General features: G+C 27.9%; 1 protein-coding gene across 5 annotated transcripts in view; it reads left to right on the top strand.

Annotated features, from left to right (window-relative positions):
- Positions 1 to 21,415, top strand: part of LOC114119573 (cordon-bleu protein-like 1) — a 102,622-nt gene that overhangs the window by 78,406 nt on the left and 2,801 nt on the right. For 2 of the 5 annotated variants that reach the window (XM_050197936.1, XM_050197938.1), the window contains 13 exons: positions 10,556 to 10,678; positions 14,700 to 14,821; positions 15,709 to 15,830; positions 15,897 to 16,023; positions 17,463 to 17,608; positions 17,939 to 18,094; positions 18,176 to 18,282; positions 18,386 to 18,573; positions 18,803 to 19,063; positions 19,381 to 19,560; positions 19,678 to 20,490; positions 20,556 to 20,653; positions 20,771 to 20,835. In XM_050197936.1, the coding sequence (XP_050053893.1) occupies positions 10,556 to 10,678; positions 14,700 to 14,821; positions 15,709 to 15,830; positions 15,897 to 16,023; positions 17,463 to 17,608; positions 17,939 to 18,094; positions 18,176 to 18,282; positions 18,386 to 18,573; positions 18,803 to 19,063; positions 19,381 to 19,560; positions 19,678 to 20,490; positions 20,556 to 20,653; positions 20,771 to 20,835 (2,508 nt within the window). Of the gene's footprint in view, positions 1 to 3,488; positions 3,655 to 10,555; positions 10,679 to 14,699; positions 14,822 to 15,708; positions 15,831 to 15,896; positions 16,024 to 17,462; positions 17,609 to 17,938; positions 18,095 to 18,175; positions 18,283 to 18,385; positions 18,574 to 18,802; positions 19,064 to 19,380; positions 19,561 to 19,677; positions 20,491 to 20,555; positions 20,654 to 20,770; positions 20,836 to 21,415 lie in introns of those variants that run through there. The other 3 variants (XM_050197939.1, XM_050197937.1, XM_050197941.1) reach the window with 3 other exon arrangements.

Raw genomic sequence — 21,415 nt, 5'->3', positions numbered from 1 at the left:
TATCTTGACATTCAAAGTTCAATTTATCAATTGGGTAAACTAAGTAAATATGTGTGTAAAATCTATATTATATCTGATTGAATCTTTATATAATACGTTTGCATTAATATCTTTGTAATTAAAACGTAAGATTCAAATTAGCTGCAGACAATGTTAGGAAATTGCGTCATATATCTAATTAAATATTTTAAAATATTAAACAACGAAATATGTTCATAATATCAAACAAAATATATAACGAGTGTTTATCAAACATGTCTAAAAATTAATTCAAAAGTCCTTGTAACACGAGAATGTTTATAGGCTGCGGTAAACTAGAGATAAACGCTGCTCCTGTGCACTTCTTGATCGATCGATCTGTTTGGAGTGCCAAGTAATTTTCCATAATTTTTAACATCGTTTCTAAACAAATTCGACGTAACTGGATATCAGCATTCCAAATTGTGTTACAATAGCTGGTTTGCTTTTATCAAAGTTCTATATATATTGTATTCCCGTGCATATTATTTTAATGTATTATATTCAGTCAAATTATAACTTCAACGGTTTAAACGCTTAAAAACCAACACTGTGGTTTTGAAATATTCCTCGTGCTGCACTTCCACGGCTGCACAAAAAAACGTGGTATCAAACGTATTATTTTTTAATTAATACAATTTGTTATTGATCCAACTGTAAACGGCTCTCGTCTTAGAAAATCACAATAAATTATCCATTACCATCATTATTATCGTTGTTTCCAATTCGAAGATATCGTGATATAGTTTACTTAGTACAGTAGTGGATCTATAGATACGGTGATATTCTCCTGTGGAATAAAAAAAAAACTATTAAAGAATGAAATTTCGTTTTATAAAAAAAATCTAAAAATCCTTAATAATATAGTGTTTATTACATTTTATTTATGTTCATAAAAAATGAATGTATATCCTCTCTTCGCGGCTTCGCCCACCGCCAAATGTGTGAAAATCCTAAACCCTCCACTGACCGAATGTCTCTCGGTGTTTGTCTTCGTGCATAATACGCCATATAGTGGCATACGGTATATTTTTTATCCACCCCCTATTCCTAATCATAGCTTACTAAATATTTGAGATTTCACTACTCTTGCATTTGAATATTTATGGATATTGTAGTAATTCAGTTTTTAAAATGTTTACACAGATTTGCATAAATTACAAATTACCTTTCACGAAATGACCGTTTCAGACATAGTTCATGGAAAATGTTGCCCAATCATCATAGCGTTTTTATTTTTTTTAACATCACAAACAAGAATAAATTAAGTATTATTAAAAGAGAATCTATATTATTCTCGTGTTTTTCAAACGTCTTAACTAAGTAGGTATATATGATTTTGAAAAAAAAAAATCCACAACATAACATAATAATATAATATTCTCTTACAAATGCTGTCAAACTATTTTAGGATAGCGCGAGATGGTTTTTATGAACAATTTGTTGATGTGGAGTGGCGTTCTATTGAAAGATACGACCAATAGCTGTGCAATGTGCAATTATGATCGTGGCGTATACACGGAAAAAAATATAAACTAAATATTTTTAGTTGGCAGAAATTTAGTTGAAGTAATTAATTTTTAGTTAGATTTACTTAAATGGTATAGTAAACTGAACTAGAATTTTATAGTTAAAAAATATAATTATTCTACTGATAAAGTTAGTTGAAGTAACTAAAATGGTGTGGTTATTTAAGAGTTTCACTAGATTGTTTAGTTGGATCTACTATACGTTTAGTTAATTTTGTTTAATCCCTGGATACCTGCTCGCGCCTTTCGCAGTCGCCAGTCTGTCTAGTGTCTACCTTAGTCCCTTCGAGTCCCGTCACAACAACTAGTCACAAGCCGTCTGCCGACGTTAATCCGTAACCGTTAAACATTGTTACTCGTAAAATTGTATTGCTTTAAATTTCAATGGACGACTTCACTAAAAATATTTTATCCGAATGGGGATTTGAAGATATGATTGAAAAATTTAAAGGTAAGTTAATATTTTTTTTATGCTTATTTTGTTATTAATTATAAATAATATAGTCAGGGCTTATACTATAATATAGACAGCATAATATAACTTAAAACACATTTTTATTATAGGTAAATATTTCAATCAAAACATAAACAGCTTAAGGAAACTGCTAAATCAATTACATCTCGTAAGAACTCTCCTTATACTTTAGCATTGAAACATCAACTTAGTTTGGCATACAGAGTTTTGTCATCAAATAATAATATTATTGATATGCAGTTTGGTCGTCAAATAACTCTTTCGGAAACTACAAGGCACGAGTATAGTAAAGTTGAATTTTTATGTTCTCCTTTTGAATTTTTAGAAAATGCAATATTTTTTTCATGGGTTGATTTTAAAGGAACCACTTACAATAGCAATAATATGTCTGTTCTTATTAATTTCAGTGATAATCCAAATATTTTACCAATTTTTGGACTAATTTTATCTATATTTATTCAAACCAATAATATACCATTTTTTATTTGTAAGATTTATGAGAATAAATATTTTGATGAGCATTTCCAAGCATATAATGTGCAATTAACTGAAAAATTATTTGTTGTTCAGTTGAACAATTAGACTGTGTACATCCCACTGTTCATTGTGTCTTATCAAATGGTTTATCTTATATATCTTCATAAACATATGTAATACAAAAATTTTATGTATCTACTATCTACTATGTATAAAAAACATTTCTTTATTAATAAATATTTTATTATTCTTAATGAATCTGTTTTTTTTTTTTTTTAAATTTATGTTGTTTATATTTACAGGTCCTTGTACTTTCTTTTTCCTACTTCTTGATCACCCCAAAAATATTAGTAGGTAGTTTAAATTAAACTAGCTAATTGACTTGGAAAAATCTACTATATTTTTTAGCAATTTCAAACAAAAATGACTAGTAAATTTAACTAAAATTATAGTAATGACTATAAAAGGTTTAGTTATATTTACTATAAATGTCAAAAATAACAATAGTTGGTTTAACTAAATATTTAGTTAGAGAAATTGTCAACTGCATTGTTTAGTTGTTTCAGAAAATTGACTTGGTTAATTTGACTGATGCTATAGTAAGACTAATATATCTTTTGGTTGTATCAACTATATATTTACAATAGATTAATAGTATTGACTTAACTAAATAATATTGTTAAAAAAATTAGCAACTATAAATTGTAGTCAAATTAACTATTAATCTTGCAACTATAACCGTTTGGTACTTGCAACTAAATGTTGGGCTATGCCATACGGAACTACATTTTATGGCTAGTGTACATATATTTTTAGTTAAACCAACTAATTATTTTTTTCCGTGTACTAAACGCGGATAAATCTGCATAAACATTATGTGTAAGGCATACGTATATAATGTATATATGGGCTGGTAGCTATAAATATAGAATGTAAAATACAAATGATTGCCACTCTCTGCAGATGCGGCCCCATAACCGCGTTTAGTCAGTCGGTCCAGCCCGGCTGTGGTAACTAACGAACGTTCAGTGTATGAATCCGACGACGACGCACAAAACGAGACGCACCGGCGTAGCGCTGTAGCCGGGGCGCGGCCAGCAAACGGGTTCGAGAAACGGGTCACTGGGTCCTTCGCCGAGGAGGATACTCACCACGGTATAACGATATGTATATAATAATAATATGTGCTTGTGTGTTCTCGAGTAGATATTATGTCGGTCGAACTCGGGAGACGAAACGCCCGAACGTCGCGGTGCAGCGCGCCCGCAATAACGTGTCTTATATTGTATTATATATATATTATATACGTATTAAATATTATCTCCTATCGGTTGCGGCAGCGGCGGTAGGTACCGACATTTCGCTTAAAACGCGAAAAAAAAATTACACGTCATGTATAGTATCTACTACACGTGTATATTATATTATATAAATATATTATACACGACGTAAAGCTGGTATATTATAATAAAAGTCGTGTACAAAACATACAATAATAATAATTATAATATACATATATAAGATACCTACGTGTGTGTGTGCGTACTCGTATATATAATATAATATGATCTGAATTTGTTCGATTGTATTTATTTTATACAGAGTAATTATTTTATCGTGAACTTACGGGCTAAAATATCGCAAGAATATCTAAAGAATTTTTAAAAATAAATGAATTCATAGTACAAAATGTATACTTTTAATTTTTAATCATCTAAATAAAATTGATTTAAAATTCTTTTGTATATTTATTGATATTGCCAAGTGCGTGGTCAAAATAAAATCGCTCTGTATATTTAGATACTATATATATATATATACTTATATAATATGGCTTAATGACCGCGATCTGAAGATTTTTTAAATGCAATTAAAGCTCGCGTTTTTAATTCTTCAAACTTCAAACCTAATTACTGAAGCTATAATACTATATACTACGATTATATACGAATATATGGTTTCAGATAGTATTATTTCGTAATTATTGTAATAGATTTATCAAAACTGCAAAATGCTATGTAAAACTTATATAATTGAAAAAAAAATTATATACATCTTCCTTGTTAAATTATTACATTTTTTTATTTATCTATAACACTCGTAAATTCTGGTGTTTTTAATTAAGGATTCATCATAGACACAATATGTGGGGGCGTGCACCTATATATTATAAAATAAAATAAACCCATCATAATTGATTATGTTTATTAAATGATAGTGATTTAGGGGCAAGTTGCTCATTGTGTCCACCATAAATTATATTGACCATAAACATAAAATTATAATATAGCTTAAAAATGGCTTTCGTTCCCTCTGTTTTTTCATTGAATTTTCACACCTGCTGTAATTTTATTATTCTCGTGATATTGAAACATAGATTGGTGTGCTTAAATTGAAAATAATTATTGAAAAACATTAGTTTAACAAGCATGATGTGACGATACATGTATTTACGCTAAATGTATTTACCTCAAAATGTCCTTGTACTTACTTGACTGATTTTATTCTATTATTTTACCTACCTACCTATGTACTTGGGTTTTATATATTATATATATATAATTTGTATACAACTACGCGTTTGTATTGTTGTATAAAGTATTGTACTACATTATATATATAATACCTACCTATTTCAGAGGACGATACACATTAAATTTTAATGTTTTAGATCCTATAATATATTATAGAAGAGTATTCATGGAGTTCAATTGTGTCAGCCCATTTTAATCATTATCTAATTACTACCGACCATTGTTAGATAGAAAAAAACTGACGTTAGTATGGTATATTCAACGAATACACGAAAATATCTATTGGAGGCCATCCCGGGGGATAAAATGTAAACTAATATAATATTATAATAGCTATAACGTCGAAAAAAATCATAATTAACGACGAAGACTGTTAAAGTATTTTAAAGTGAAAAAAACATCTTTTTTTTTAATTCACATTTTGAAGAAAACAATAGGTGTACGGCGGCACTTTCATAACTATAATATTATATTATAGTACAGCCTTGCATCCGCAATCAAGTCTCTTGTTAACATTTCCGACAATTTTAAAACGTTTCTATCGTATTTTATATCGTATACCTATATACGGTTTTAATTTTGGAATAATGATTTTTTCACTGAGTCAAGCGTACTGCGGGATATTATATATCGCCCGCGTCCCCCAACACTTTTGAATCATTCCATTACAGTATATTAAAATCGAAAATGTTACATTCATAGGACAGGCTTCCCTACAGTGACGCTATTGAAACGCTGATGTGCAATGCTAAAAAACATTTCCGACGACTCTATACGTATAATTATTTAGAGAACGACTGTGACAGAAAATATTTATACACGCAATCTCATTATTGTAATATATTCAGTGTATAATATTATTGTACTAAAACAACTCGACGATAATTAACTTAAAAAACCAAACATCATGATATTTTAACTATATCAATTTAATTCGTATAACGTCCTATTATAATAATAATTGTTACTTCATCAATTATTACCATGTACTGTGGTTGCAGTTTTTTTTTTTTTTAAACGCCTGTCTGTAAATCATGTGATATTACTACTAATAATGTACAGTAAAGAAATATAACTATAAGTATAGGCTATATAGAGACTTCATCATAGTATTAAATAATATGCAGGACTGTTAAGCAAACGACTAAATAAAATATAAGAATCAATTTATTGACTTTAATAATATACGGGATGTACTTAGCACATACAGTTTTAGATAAATTAATAGTGAACTAATTATTACAAAATACTAAATAAAAATTTCTATGTTCACTCTTAAGTTTAGATGTGTCAACAGACATAATGTAGGTACATACTTATTTTAATCTTGCAGAAATATTTAGAGTACTTGACTAGGTAATTTATTTTAATATTACCTAGAACAACAAACCCGTACTTATGATGCGAAACATAAATACCATAAATAAATAAACGAAATGTACGGTTCGCATAAAGTAAACGCAACTATTATTCAATGCACTATACAGTAGATTACCATATACGATTTAAAAACCAATATAGAAGTTAAAAGTCAATCGGGTGCAATGGTGTATTTAGAACTTTTACACGTTTTATTTTAAATTTTAAATAATATAGTTATTATAATTTTATTTACATGTTTTTATATGCATGACTAGTATTACAATTTATCTTAAATTAATAAATATTCTCTATTTCTACTTGAGCTTTTAACCGTAAATAATTGTACAAATAAACAATTAATTCTGGTTATAATTTTAAGATTTATTTTATTTATTCACTTATTTTTATTTAATATTTTACTATACCAAATGTCTTATAAAATATCCAATTATTGTCTTTCTTCAATCTTAAATATCAATGTATTATAAATTTATAATGTATATTATATGTATTATAATATAATGTGTTCATCATCATAATAACGTATTAATTATTATTAATAATAAAGTTAATATTATAGTTTAAAATAGATTTTTAGAATTTTAGAAAAATTTAAATAAAAATGCATTGTACTTTATTTTCAAAGAAATAACGAACTATGACTAATTGACATTTCAAAAATGTATTTATCGTAATTTTCTATACATATATTTCACCTTGTCAATAGAAATATAAAATATGCATGTATCATATGTGTAGGTGCCAGTATATGTCGAACCTGTAAAAGCCACATGGTTAGCGTGATAAATTTATAGCTTATTGTCTCGAAGTTTAAGTGCACAAACTTGACGAAACATCCAATAAATTATACTTTTACAGTCAGTATGTATAATATATCATAATACCGGCTGAAAGATATCCCTAAATACGTCATAATAGTTAATATAGTCGAATATATATTGTAATATAATATAACCCCATGAAAACTATGTTAGTTTCGTAAAATGTTTTTGTAAAAAATGCGATATTATCCAATTTAATATTTAGTATTTTATTCGTGTTGTCAATTATATTCGCAAACGTAAATTATATATCTGCATGTATAAAAAAAATGATGTTGAGGAAAAACAAAACGATAAATATGCTGCGTTTTAACACGGCCACACGGGTGCCGCCGGAACTTACCGTAGCTCAAACAAACAGAACACATAGGGACATAATAAATAGAAATTAGCGAATACAATGACCCCACGCCAAGTTTGGTGAACCCGCGGTAAAAATTATAGTGTGTTGGCGGCGGCGTACCGTTCATTCGAAGGTCAAGAAGTACCGGTAGCGTTTCGTGAACTCATATTTTTCATCTTGCACGCATCATGTGGCGGGTAAATATCCGGATGAAATCGTTACCGGAACCGTAGTATAGTATATGCACGCGCCGTGTACACTATATAAGTAGATATATATCTATATGACTGCAGTACTGCGGCGGCAGTGTCTGATCGCATTCAATTCGTATACGTCTATACGAATAATAGGGTATAGTCGTACGTGTGGGTGATTTCAATTCGTGGTAATATGTTCTCGTATTTTAATAATATAAACGTATAGGTAGCTCACATGTATCGGTCTTACGAACGATTTATTCAATAGATATTCAAAAAATTTTCTAAATTGAATATAGTATTCAAAAATGTACACAGGGTGATTCACCAAGGTTAGGTTAGGTTAGGTATGCTCATTACTCATCATATTTTTTTAATTTAACAATAAATTTATTAATTAAAATAACAAATTAAAAAAAAAATAGAAGTCTGTATCTCCATAGGACCCTCCTTAAATAATACAAAAAAATCTCAAAATTTTTAAAATTTAATATTTAAGTATATTTAAAAATTCCAAAAATAAAAATTTGAAGAATAGGGAGTGATTAATGAGTGTGCTTGATGAATCACACTGTATATTATGTGTTACGATTGATTGTAAGTTCTTGCACTTATCTTATACAAAAAACTATTCGTTATTTGTGCGTACCCATTCTGCTTATCATGTCACAAGTAGCAAATCTTTCTTATTCCCGCAATGTTATGAAATAAAAAATTCAAACAAATATCTGTATATACTTTATATAGGTACACTCGTATATATAACATTGTATAGATTAATGCGATATGTGTAATAAAAATCGGCTCATCTAGTCGAATTCCATATTATAATATTTTATTATTTCCTCAATAGTACATAAAAAAAATGTACGATAATCTCCTTGCAAGTATATTATAACATAATATACCTATCTGCATTGGTGCTAGCCTTACTCACAAGAATATAAATAATATAACTCCGTTGTTATTGGCACATATTATTAACTGGTTGACGTTTGATTGTGAAATAATTTATTTAAACTAGCTATTGCGACGTATCAGTATAATATATGTATAATGCGCAGATCAGCTGAAAACAAGACGAGTGACGTTTTTTTTATTTGGCTTTAATATTGAACAGAAGAATTAATCCTCTAAGAAACCATCGAAACTTTTTGTCAACTATTATTATGCACTGTAAACTTATAATACAATAAGTCCTTTGAAATATTGTAAAAAAAGTATGCTTTAAACTTAAATAAAGGAACTTTGCAATATTGTTAAACTATTTAGTCGATTTTAAAATTTTCGAACGATCCTATATAACGTTCAGAATTTACTCAAAACGGTAAATAAATAATAACACCACATCATTTTTTAACTAACGGACTTCGGACAGTTTGTGCATGCGTCATCGTATCAAAATGAAAAAAAAACAATACCATTATAAACGGTTTTTGAAAAAAAAAATAGAAACTGTGTATAGTGTATATCTACTTGCTCGCCACTCATTCTAGTCATACATGATTGCGCCCACAATTTCTTTTGCGTTGCTAATGTGACTGAAAACACATTATTGACGACAACACCAAAAACAACTATACTACAATAACATAATGATAATATGTGCAGTGTGCACTGCCATCGTAATTATACCTCGCAGTTTACATTCTTTGGTTTAGGTTATAATGAAATTCTTTCAGCCGCAAACCAATTATAGTAACGACGAAACCCTGCTGTATGCTGTCAATGACAAAAAAATTGTCAAAAAAAAATAAATCCAAGTTTAATAAATCGTGTAAGTTAGGACACTTACGTTCTATACCTCGATGTTAGGTCACGTTTGAACTTACACGGACCACATAATATTATGTGGTATGTATAATATCTATTGTATTAAATAAAACACATATATTTGTACCTACGCGTATTTATAATATATATTATATTATTATTATGTGATCATTTTGCGTATATTATAAAATTCTGTGATATTAGATACAATTTAATAATATTTTATAGATCGTTCAAATTAATATTTGTCTGAGAACGGTTATAAAGAAACAAATAATAAAAATAATTACGATTAAATATACAGTTATAACTTATAATAATTTTAAATAATATTCAATTGTTTTTAACTTGATAATTAAGACAGTTTTGTTTTAATTATTTAAATACCTATTCTATTATCGTTATCAACACAAATTATATTGCATTTATCAGAATGATAATCATCAATCAATACATTATGATTTATTCATAAAAATATTTACTGCTTGTACACTGATTATTTAACGTGGAAAAATTAAGATTTGATTATTTTATTCTAAAGGTTTGAATTAGGTATACATAATGTTTACTGAAATAATAAAACGTTCGAAATCGTAATTTATTTTTTGAATTCATCTAATAACAATTATAAGTTTTAATTTTTGAAAACATGTTAGGTAGCTATGAAAATATCCAATTTGTCGGTGTGAAATCAAATTCCGTGAGTAGTATTAATTTTCTTCGACCTAACAATAATAGGAGTAGGTACTCATTATATGATATACTTATCTATGTATAATATATATATATATATATGTATTTTTAAACATCAATCATATGAAAAAATATTATTTTATGCCATAAACTAGCCAGGTTAGGTTGTTATTCCTAACAAGTATAATTCATTTGTTCCTCGTAGAGATTTTTAGCCCAAGGCGTGTGTGACTAGTGTGTATCGGACGCGCGTATAGAACCTAATTCAAAACATAATACTGATCTAATGTGTTTGATATTTTGATTTTTCAGACAAACGATGTCCTTGCAGATGCCGGTGACGGAAGACACGCCTCCCGACATGCTGTCTGGGGCAATGGATCTGAACGTGATTTTGCCTAACGGTTCCGTGATCAAGATGAGCGTCGAGAGAAGGTCAGTATCCATAAAGATTTTCCGCTGTCTCTAATATACTGTTATAATAATAATTCAAAACATCTGTCTATATCAATGTAATTATTGTTATTATTATTATTCAGAGATTAAGATAAAAAATATCGAGATTTTTTTAACTTAACTGCATCTTTCATCTGTTATGTTGAACGATCTTTAAAACTCTGCCCTAAAAATTAACATTTTTAGTACGATATTACTCATTAAAATGGTCAACTATCAATAATAGTATTAATCAATCAGTATATTTCGATTTTAATTGTGGCATTCGTTGATCAAGTTAATTGAACATTTTATAATATGATTCATGCTTTACATATACCATGCATATTATCATATGCTTTGCAATATCTCCACCTAAAAACCATTTTAAAAAGGTAATATGATTTACATTCTTATGTATTCACGTTAAATTGTAAGGTATATATCATAACTAAATAAAAATAAATCACGCAAAAATATAAGAAAAGAAAAAATAATTTATGAGTCATGAACTGAATCCGTTGTATTTTCTTTTTTATCAAGTCTATTTCATTTTTTGATAAAATATTGGAGAGATGTTCTACTTAAATTTCATGCCTTCATGAAAATATTTTTCAATTATTTTACTTGCGTTATATGTTATCTTGCCCTATATAATTTCACTAAACTTATCTAATAAATATATGTTGTAATTGTAAATCAATTTAAGTTTTTTTTTTTAATGATTACTGATAACAATGCTGCATTTTTTCACCTCATAAAAATTGTTAATGTTGATTCAAAGTAATCAAACATTGATGTAAATATAGTATAACCGGCTATGTATACTGCCATTAAAAATAATAAATACCTTGCCAATCAGTTATAGCCTATATTACTTACTCAGTATTTATGGCGGTTCTTTAACATATTAGCCAATACTATGATATTAGTTGATATTGGTATTAGTATTATTTTTCTTCCTCTTATACGTACCTATGGAATGACGTTATTATACAATAATAGGTATATATTTTAGAGTAACTATTCAAACCGCATATAATTTAACAATATTTCTGATTTATTATTAAAATAAAATTAGGACTTTGAATTTAATCTTGTTGGCCGAACTCATCAGTTTCATTTTTTATATTCCTTTAAACTTTAAGATTCAATTTTAGATTATATTTTTTATAACCGTTTTAATAAAGGTATATTTTTGAGAAAAATAATTGTCGTAACTTTATCTTTAACTATGTAAATCTAGAATCCATTTATTGTATATTTAAAAAAAAAAAAAATAAGTTTAAACTTAAAAATATTCATACTTTATATTTTATTACTACTTTACGCAATGGTGATATCGTAACCAATGTGATTCATCCTTGGTTCTATTGTTGCTAGTTAAAAATTACTAGTGAATATTTATTTAATAGAATAATATTTAAAAAAATGGATTATGGTTAAAACGATTCGAACAGGTACACGAACGTCTTTTATTATTTTAAAATATAGGTAGGTAAATACTAATTTTATTCATTTTAACTAAAAACGTTGATTTTTTAATAAACAAACAATTTTCTGATACTTTTCTTATACATCTTTACAGTACCTACCTATCATCTTGTTTTTATTTTTTTTTTTTTTAATATACTGAGCATTACACGTATGCTGCTTTAAACCATTCATACCGAATACGCGATTTTTGATCACATATTTTTGTTTAGCGAATAAATATTTTATTCTATTTTTAAACAAATAAAACAAAAACATCCATGGGGTTTTTTGGGAATACGAATCTAGCAATTTTGTATATCAAACTTTACTACATTGTTAAACTTTCAGATGTATAAACACGTTGTGTGTCTTATAATATATTTATGTTGTATCTATTTGCTTAAAATTTAAATAAATTATTTATTTAGGAAATAAGGTATGAAAAAATATGTATATAGTACTTTTCATTCCAAAAAAAACATATTTTTTGCTGAATTACATTAATTTCACTAAATTTACATTATCTTAATACAATATGATACCTATGTATACCTACTAATACATGTTTATTTATTGACGCCACCTTTTTTCCCTATTTACCCGACATCAGTGGACAATCTGTGTGAACATTTCTATGTATAATCCATTACTGCCATCATTTATTGATGTACGATAATACAAAATGAGCTGCTATAGTATGATACTTAATACACAACTGGGCGATTGCAGGTTGTGCTGTATTATTTTACAAAATTTACACAGATAATAATATATTAAGTATAGTCAACCGGTCTACGGTCATTTACCATCCCGTTCACAGCCCGGTGTCACACGCCTGTGTTCGTCACCAACATTATAATGTCGTTAGTTATTTTAAAGCTAACATTGTCTAGATAAAGCTCTATCAAAACAAAAATTACATTCAGATGCTAGAAAAAAATATGATTTTATCGAGCACTTACATTGATAATAAATATAGTTATACTATATTTATATATATACCACATTGGTTAATTTTTAGTTATTAAAATATGTATATAAAGTATTTTGAATTAGGTAATTAAATTTGCTATGACCATAGTATCATATTCTCGAGAACAAAATATTTAAACATGTATGTATTGAAAATATAATGATAATGTATAATAATGTGTATTTTGAAAAAAACATTAATATCAAAAACTGTGTAAACATAAATTAAATGTTCTATAAATATTAGAATCGCAAAATAATTTCATGTTGTCTCAAATTAATATAAATAAATTACCATTTATTATATTATACTGTTCATAAGCTAAAATGTTTTTATCTTAAACATGTTTATTGTATAATATGATTTAAGATGTTTTGAATATTTTGTAATTTAAGGATATCAAAATCTGTAATACATCCATTGCATATTTAGCTTAAAAAAATAACATTATTATTTTGAGCGTTAATTTGCATTTGTAATATTAATCTTTGAACTCATAATTATTATTCCTTCTTAGAAATTGTTTGCGAACTGTATAAATTATATTTTTACACATATTTAATGCAAATGCCTTAACCTTGTAAAACCAATTCAATCAAGAACACGAAAAGTCGGATATATATATCTTAATAGTCAATTGCGGCGTGTACAATTTTAGTCAGAATCTCAAGTTTCTAATTTAGTTTATATATATGTATATGTGGGTTATAGGCGTTGTAGCAATCAAATTGATTAAATTAATCATGGTAAAAATATTTACAGTTAGTGTAATTTTCCGTATAATTTATACTCGAATTACAATGTACCATTCATCTATTTTTATCCATGGTCCGGAGCTATGAAAACCTATAGATGCGATAATAATAATAATAAATAATTATAATAATTTATTTCTATAAAATTTGTAATCGATTCTTTGATCATATTATAGTGATAGATGCCAATTATGAATATAACGGCTCACCTTAGTATTAATTGAATCATCATACGTCATATGATTGTAATATATAGTATACACTTGTCCTCAAATAATAATTATACAATGCGTTAGACAGAGATAAAACTAGAGAAGAGAAAAAACCAAACTCGGAAGCTCGGCGTCAATAGCCACGACCTACAGGCGGATTGGCCTACAATGAAAACTATGGCTATGGGTAATCGAATTTTGTGGCTATTGTCATAGCGAAAATGTTAACCACCAGAGAAGAGTGTGTCACTGTCGACTATGGCCATATAAATAAATAAATATAGACACTACCGATCTGACGTATATATATATATATATTATATGATATGAAACGCACTGTGCGGATGTATAATATACAGATTTTTTCACCATGCGTATTGTAATAAAGTTATAATATCGCAGCTTTGTTCACATGATCAAGATCTATTGTTTCGGGTCAATGGGTTTCGCGCTGTCGGGAACGGTCGTCGTGTGTTTTATTATTGTTATTACCACCTAAATAAATAAAGAGTCCGAGGCAAACGAAAAAAGATATAATCTGATTTACTGAAATAATTAAACGTTATTTTGATTATTTATTTATTTTTTTTTATGTTTTTGTTTAGTACGCCAATGATGGACTTACTTGTGCAGATCACAACTGCCCACAAACTATCGCCAGGCAGTCACGCGTTGCACGCTATCGGAGACCGCGGAGTCTTACCGTACAAACCCAGTACTCCTATCGGTAAGTACCCCCTATATTATATTATACCACATACACCTATAATAATGCGTGAAAGTAATAATCCATCTGTATAAATATCCTAAAAACACAAAAACAGCAATTGGAAATTTGTTATCGATTGCGAATGAAATTTGTGATGCACCTTTAACCCTGGTTAAAGCAAGTTCAAATTAATCAATAAGTGGACCTTGGTTATAAAAAAAATGTGCTTAAAATGTATATATACGTCATGTTGTATGATAACGATGAATAATACATAATAATAATAATAATAATAATAGGTATAGGTACCTAATAATATTAATGTCACAAAGATATTAAATTACACAAAAATGTTATCTTTCATATAATGTTATTTCGAGGATATTTAGTCTTGATATATTTCTCTGTATTTACCAACTTGTATTTTTAATTAAAAACATTGGACTTTTGATTTGAATAAAATACATAGTTTTAAATGAATATTAATTAGATACAGACGTTTAAAGAATTTATTTTTATGTTTCATTTATTCAATCCATAATAATGTCTAACTTGTGGAATTTTAATTGTCAGAACATAGAATTTATGAAACTCTCGAAGGACATTAAATCAAATTAAAAATTGTTAAGTGAGATAACTTTTAATAGCAGAACATTTTTGTCAAATGAAAGTTTCATTTTTAATCTGTCACCTTTTTTTAAAACCGAAAAAAACTTCTTAATCATTCTATTAATCAACGTTTATACTGAAATATTATCAGACAGGTTACCTTTTTTAAAAACATAATATTATGTGCAATATGACTCGATAATAATATTACTAGAAAAATGCAACGAATGCGTTTACTGAATTACTGTGTACGACCTTTACACCTTTTAATCGTATTTTCTCCCTCTCTTTTACAGGTGCCCTAGATACATGGACAGTAAACATCGTTCCTAAAAACTTAAGTAAAAATGGCAGGTATCAAAGCCAGTCTATTCTGAAATGCATATCAAAACCGTTCGAACAAACGTTCCGTCTTCAGGTAATTTTTTATTTTATTGTTCTCTTATATTTATTTAAAATTATAAACATTTCTTCATCTTTATAGGTGCATTTACCGAGAAATCAGTTGTACGTCTCCCGAATAAGTCCAAAAACACAACTAAACAACATTCTTAAACAAGTATGTTTCGAGAAAAATCTTGATCCCACCAAGTACACATTAAGGAAACCAGGTATGTTTAATGTTTTTCTTAGGGTTTTTTTAATATTTTATTATTATAGTACGTATATGTCTACGTTCGTAAATTGTAATAGTAACTGTGATATGTTAATCGTAGAAAACTCATACTGAATGAATATGTGTTTTAAAATTTAAACCTTAACACTAAAGACAAGCTAGTAAACATTTTTGTACAAGTAGTAGGTACTAATTTACTGTTGAAATATTAATTTAAAATATTGTTCATAAGCTCAACTAATTTTCAGATTAAAGCGAGAAGAAAATATTTGTCATAATAAATGTTGATGTAATCGTAATGGTCAATGTATAGTTTATTTCTTGACCTTAATAGTAAATAGTTTTACCTACCGATAACTGATTGTTACCAATAGGTAGTAAGCAGTGTACCTTCTTTACTTATAACGAAACCATAGTATAATTATGACTACATAAAATCATTAATTGCTATTTAATATTTATCAAACTATTTTTTTATTATTAATATATTAATAACCAGTTAATTAATCAATATTATAATATATAATGATAATAAAATAAAATAATCTATTATTCCATTATTTTTATTTGAATTTTATCATATGCGTTTACCAGTAATTTATTACCTATTATAATTATATATAATAAATAATACATAAATTGTATATAAGGGTGTACTTATGAGTTATGACTGAACCGTCACAAGATCTTAATATTACATGTGCATAAATAGACTTGAAAATTGACACGAAATTATTTGGTCATCACAGCATCTAAAATATTTATGATGTCAAATTAATACGCTTAATATGTCTCAAATATTGGTACTTTTTGTACATTAAAAGTACTATAATGTTTAATGATTATCTTGTATTCTTGCACCTATTTTTCAATTTTTAAAATATTATCAATATAATTACCAACATTTTAAAATATTAAACTTTAAATTATCATTTTTATTATACTTATATAATATATATTATACTATATACAATATACATATTAACTACCATATAAGCTAAATTTATTCTTTATTAAAAAATTTAAAAAAATTAATTGTATGATTAACAAAACGAATTGTATTTCAATAAATACTAAACACTTGTATATGTGCATTACTTGTGATCATCTAACTATATTTGTATATAAATTATTTTGTCTTCCAATTACATCACCTTTTTAGTCTTTTGCGTTACTTTCCACAAATCATCTATGTCTATACTATTGTTATTGAACTTCATTGAGCTTCTATTCTACGCTCACAAAATTGTTTCTTAACATATATTTGTATCTGAATTCCATACATCGCGTTGTCAAGTACTGTTATGTTATCTTATCTATCAATGTAAACTCGTAAAAATAATTTAACAACAGAGGCACCGTTTTTTTCCATTCATAGTATGTCGTGAACAACAACTAACAATTCACGTATTTTTTTGTTTTTTTTTTTTTAAGACAAATTGAACGAGCCCTTAGACTTGAGTAAAACATTAGTTGAGTATAAACTACAACAATTGTCTCTTGTGCTGAATACTAATCGCACTCTCATCGGCGGCCTATCTTCAGATGACATTATGTCCCGGGCCTCTAAAAAATTTTCGGTAACGTATAAAACATATTATTATAATTTAATTATATGAAAAAAAAAGAAATTATTTTACTCAACTTTTTTAGCAATTTTTATAATTATAATTATTAAATATAACAACTGAACTAACTAATTAAAAAACTATGATTTACAGAATAAATATTTTTTAATATTTTGTGAAAAAAAAATAGAAAAAAGTTAAAAGAACTATTTTTTATACGACATTTAAACAAATATATCCTAGTACCTTTCTTATAATATGTAATATATTAATACATTTTCTTAGTTGAGTTGAAACAATTTTACCTACATTTAAAACTTTAATATTTGAATGTTTTAATAGTGTGATGATAGTTTGAGTAGTGGAAGTTTGGGTGGTAGAAGTTTGAGTCCGACTAGATCAGATGAATCTTCAGACACTCCACGTCGTTCATTAATGGTCAAAGTATTACCATCTAGACCGGTTCGAAAAAGAAGACTAGCGCCAAAGCCGCCATCGGTAAGGAAATATACACGTTTAATTTAAATCAAGTCAAGTTATACGTTTTTTAATGAAAAATATATATAAAATTAATTCCAGCAACAACGAAGTGCTCCAGAACAAACAATAATATCACATTCGCGAAATAGTTCTGATAGTAGTGGATACCACGAATCATCAGTCCTTAGTGATGCTGTTGATGGCAGGTAAAATAAAAAATATCTCAATTTAGTATTTATGACAATATTAATAAAAATATTTCTTAAAATAATTTTCAATTTTTTTTTTACCTACTTTTGTTACGAGTAGTGTTGGAATAACGAGGACTATAAATTTTTCTCCTACTAAAACGTCTGGCCCGACCATGTCGCGTTCAATGACCAATCTTCAAGCTTGCGGACAAAATCAGAACCAGTTCTCCGAAATACCTTTTATGTCTAACAACATAGGTCAATCAAAACACTCTGTATCTACTACATCACTTATATCAATTCAAAGTGAGTACAAAACCATTTGTTTTCGCCGTGAATAATATCTACATTAAAATAATTATAATTTAAACATATTACATTTTTTTTTTTTTTTTTGTTAATTATAAATATAAATATAATATTTAAAAAACGGATTAAAAATTATTAAATTTAGAATTTCATATGACATTTTAATATTAACCTAATACCTAATTATCGTAAAAATATATCATAAATAAGCTGTTAATATTTTTAGGTCGTAAAAAGAAAGCTGCGCCCCTTCCACCTCTAGCAAATAAGCCCAAACTTGCACCGCCACAAGAAGAATCTGAAAGTGAACCAGAAACACAGAGAAAATCGCAAACACTACCTGTTACTACAAAAATGTATATAACAGATCCACAAGAAAAATCAAAAACTGTTTCCAGAATAGAACTGAACAATAATGTAGTTGAACCTAATCTATCCCCAGCAACATCCTCATTGTCATCACTTAGTCGATCAGATGTAGATAGAGGTATGTTACCCATAACACCAGCAGTCCTAAAATATTCCAAAATGCCCTTAAGCTTTATATCTAATAATCCAATTCAAAAATATAAATCTTCAGTAACACTAAACAATGTAGATAATAACACAGGTTATAGTAGTCAATACAAAACTGAGTCTTGGAATAATTTTTTGAAACATCTAAATGATGTTTTAGCTTGTAAAAATGAAGAGTATGTTTAAACTCTGCAACTATAATGCTATGTATATAATATTATTATTCTTTACATGATATTAAATCCTAGCTCGCTTAGCTTAACTGTTGTATATTAAAACCCTATCTAGATTTGACTGAACCCACATCTCCCACATCCTCGATTGTAATAGGTTGTAAATACTTATCAAAATTGGAAGTGAAATCGAAAAGACCGGCGCCTAAACCACCTATGCGATCTTCGTCTATAAACCTACCAGAGGCGTCCAATCCACCTGGAGATTTGACAACAGTACCTCAATTATCTTCAGGTGCTTTACTTAACTTCTTCTTTCATTTTTCTATGCTTGATATGCTTATTTAAATTAAGGTGTTGGCGTAAATTTAAATATTAAAGCCACAAATAATTTAAATGTAATATGATATAGGTTCCACTGCCGACGAAGACGAGTTGCGTATGGACGATGAAGAAATCGATCGTATATTTGGAGATGCAACTAGTGGTTATGATACACCATCTATTGTTACCGTAAAAGAAAACAACACAGACGTTACAGATATTGATTGGGAATACAAATTACCTGATCCTCCTTCAGCTTTTAGGGATGACCATTCTCCTGCAATGACGATGTTCGATACAGTAACCATCGGTAACCTTAAGGATGTCGTCTTTCAAGAGGAACTTTCTGTTAATCCAGTAAAAGTTAAAGAAGATAGCATCTCAGTTCAAGAGTCTGTAAAAAAAATAATTGGGGACGAATACCATTGTTTCCCTCAAGACTCGGGAATTGGATCAGATGATTCATCATTGCCGTCAAGTTGTGAAGAAAAAATACATGCAGATGAAAAGCCCGTTAAAATTGTAGAACCAAAAGAATCTAAACTAAACAATTTTAAAATTGTAGCTTATAATGAAGATTGCTCTAGACCAACAGAAATATTCTGTGATGAGTCGGTTAAAACATGGAGGACAACACAAATAGCTCGAGAATCAAATCCTGCATACAAAACGCAAACCACTAACTCAGTTAATAGACACAAGTCGTTCAGTATGGATAGAACTAACTTGTCCGTAACAGTCAAACGGAGTACGTCACATATTAGTCTTTTGAGTGGTAATATAAAACCATCGAATCGGTTGGCTAAACACTATATTGGACGAACTTATTCTTCTGAACGACTTGATTATGATGACAAGTCACCGGTGAAAAGATCATTCAGTGTAGATAACATAACAGAGGGTTAGTTAATAATCAAAATGTTTATATATCTAAATTTAAAATGACTATTACTGGTTTTATTATAGATGCTCAAGAAAATTGCCAAAATGACAACGAAATCGAAATACTACCAAAAAAAATTGAACCTACATTAGAACAATCTTCTCCCTTACACTCGCTTCAGGTATTTTTTTATTTCAGCATTTTTACTAATCAATTTAGACACACACAAGCGCATACATCTATAAACCTAGTAGTAAAATGTATACTAAATCAACTTCTAATTACTATTATATTTCAGATATTAAAAACAATTCTACCCCAAATTGAAGATCATAAAGAAAACACAGAAAATAACAATTTGAGGTAAAAAATAATTTTTTATTGTTGATCGTAACTTGGTTTTAATTTTTTTAGTAAGTGAATCTCATTATTTTAAACTTGAAATTATATGCAATAAGAAGGAACCAAGCGGAGTAATGAGTATAAATTAAATTATACTTAATAAAAATGATAAAAAAAATGAACATTACTTTTACACAAGTAATCAGTACTAAATTTTGTATTATTTACTCTAAGAAGCAATCATATAATAAAAATAAAAAACAAACTTTTAATAAATTTAATATTTTTAATCTACACTTACAATGACTACCTACTAAAAACAACATTTGTTTTTCTCCAGTAAATTTTAATAATCTCAATATCACTATGTCAGCGCACTATTTGTTTAATCCCAACAGATGAACAGACCCACGGTCAATGTATTTCAACTCGTATGTTAACCTTAGTTATAACTTCTATAAGTATATAAAATATTACAATTTAAAAGTACCCTTGTATCACAAAAAAATATTAATATCGCTATTAATTTTTAATAATAGAAAACTAACTCAACTACAAGAGAATATGTTCTAAACGCAAATTTGCAAGTGTGAATGGGTCA

Source organism: Aphis gossypii, chromosome 1, assembly GCF_020184175.1.
Source record: "Aphis gossypii isolate Hap1 chromosome 1, ASM2018417v2, whole genome shotgun sequence".
In the NCBI taxonomy this organism is placed as follows: Eukaryota; Metazoa; Arthropoda; class Insecta; order Hemiptera; family Aphididae; genus Aphis; species Aphis gossypii.
The sequence above is the reverse complement of the archived record's forward strand: the minus strand, read 5'-3'. Positions and strand labels throughout refer to the sequence as shown.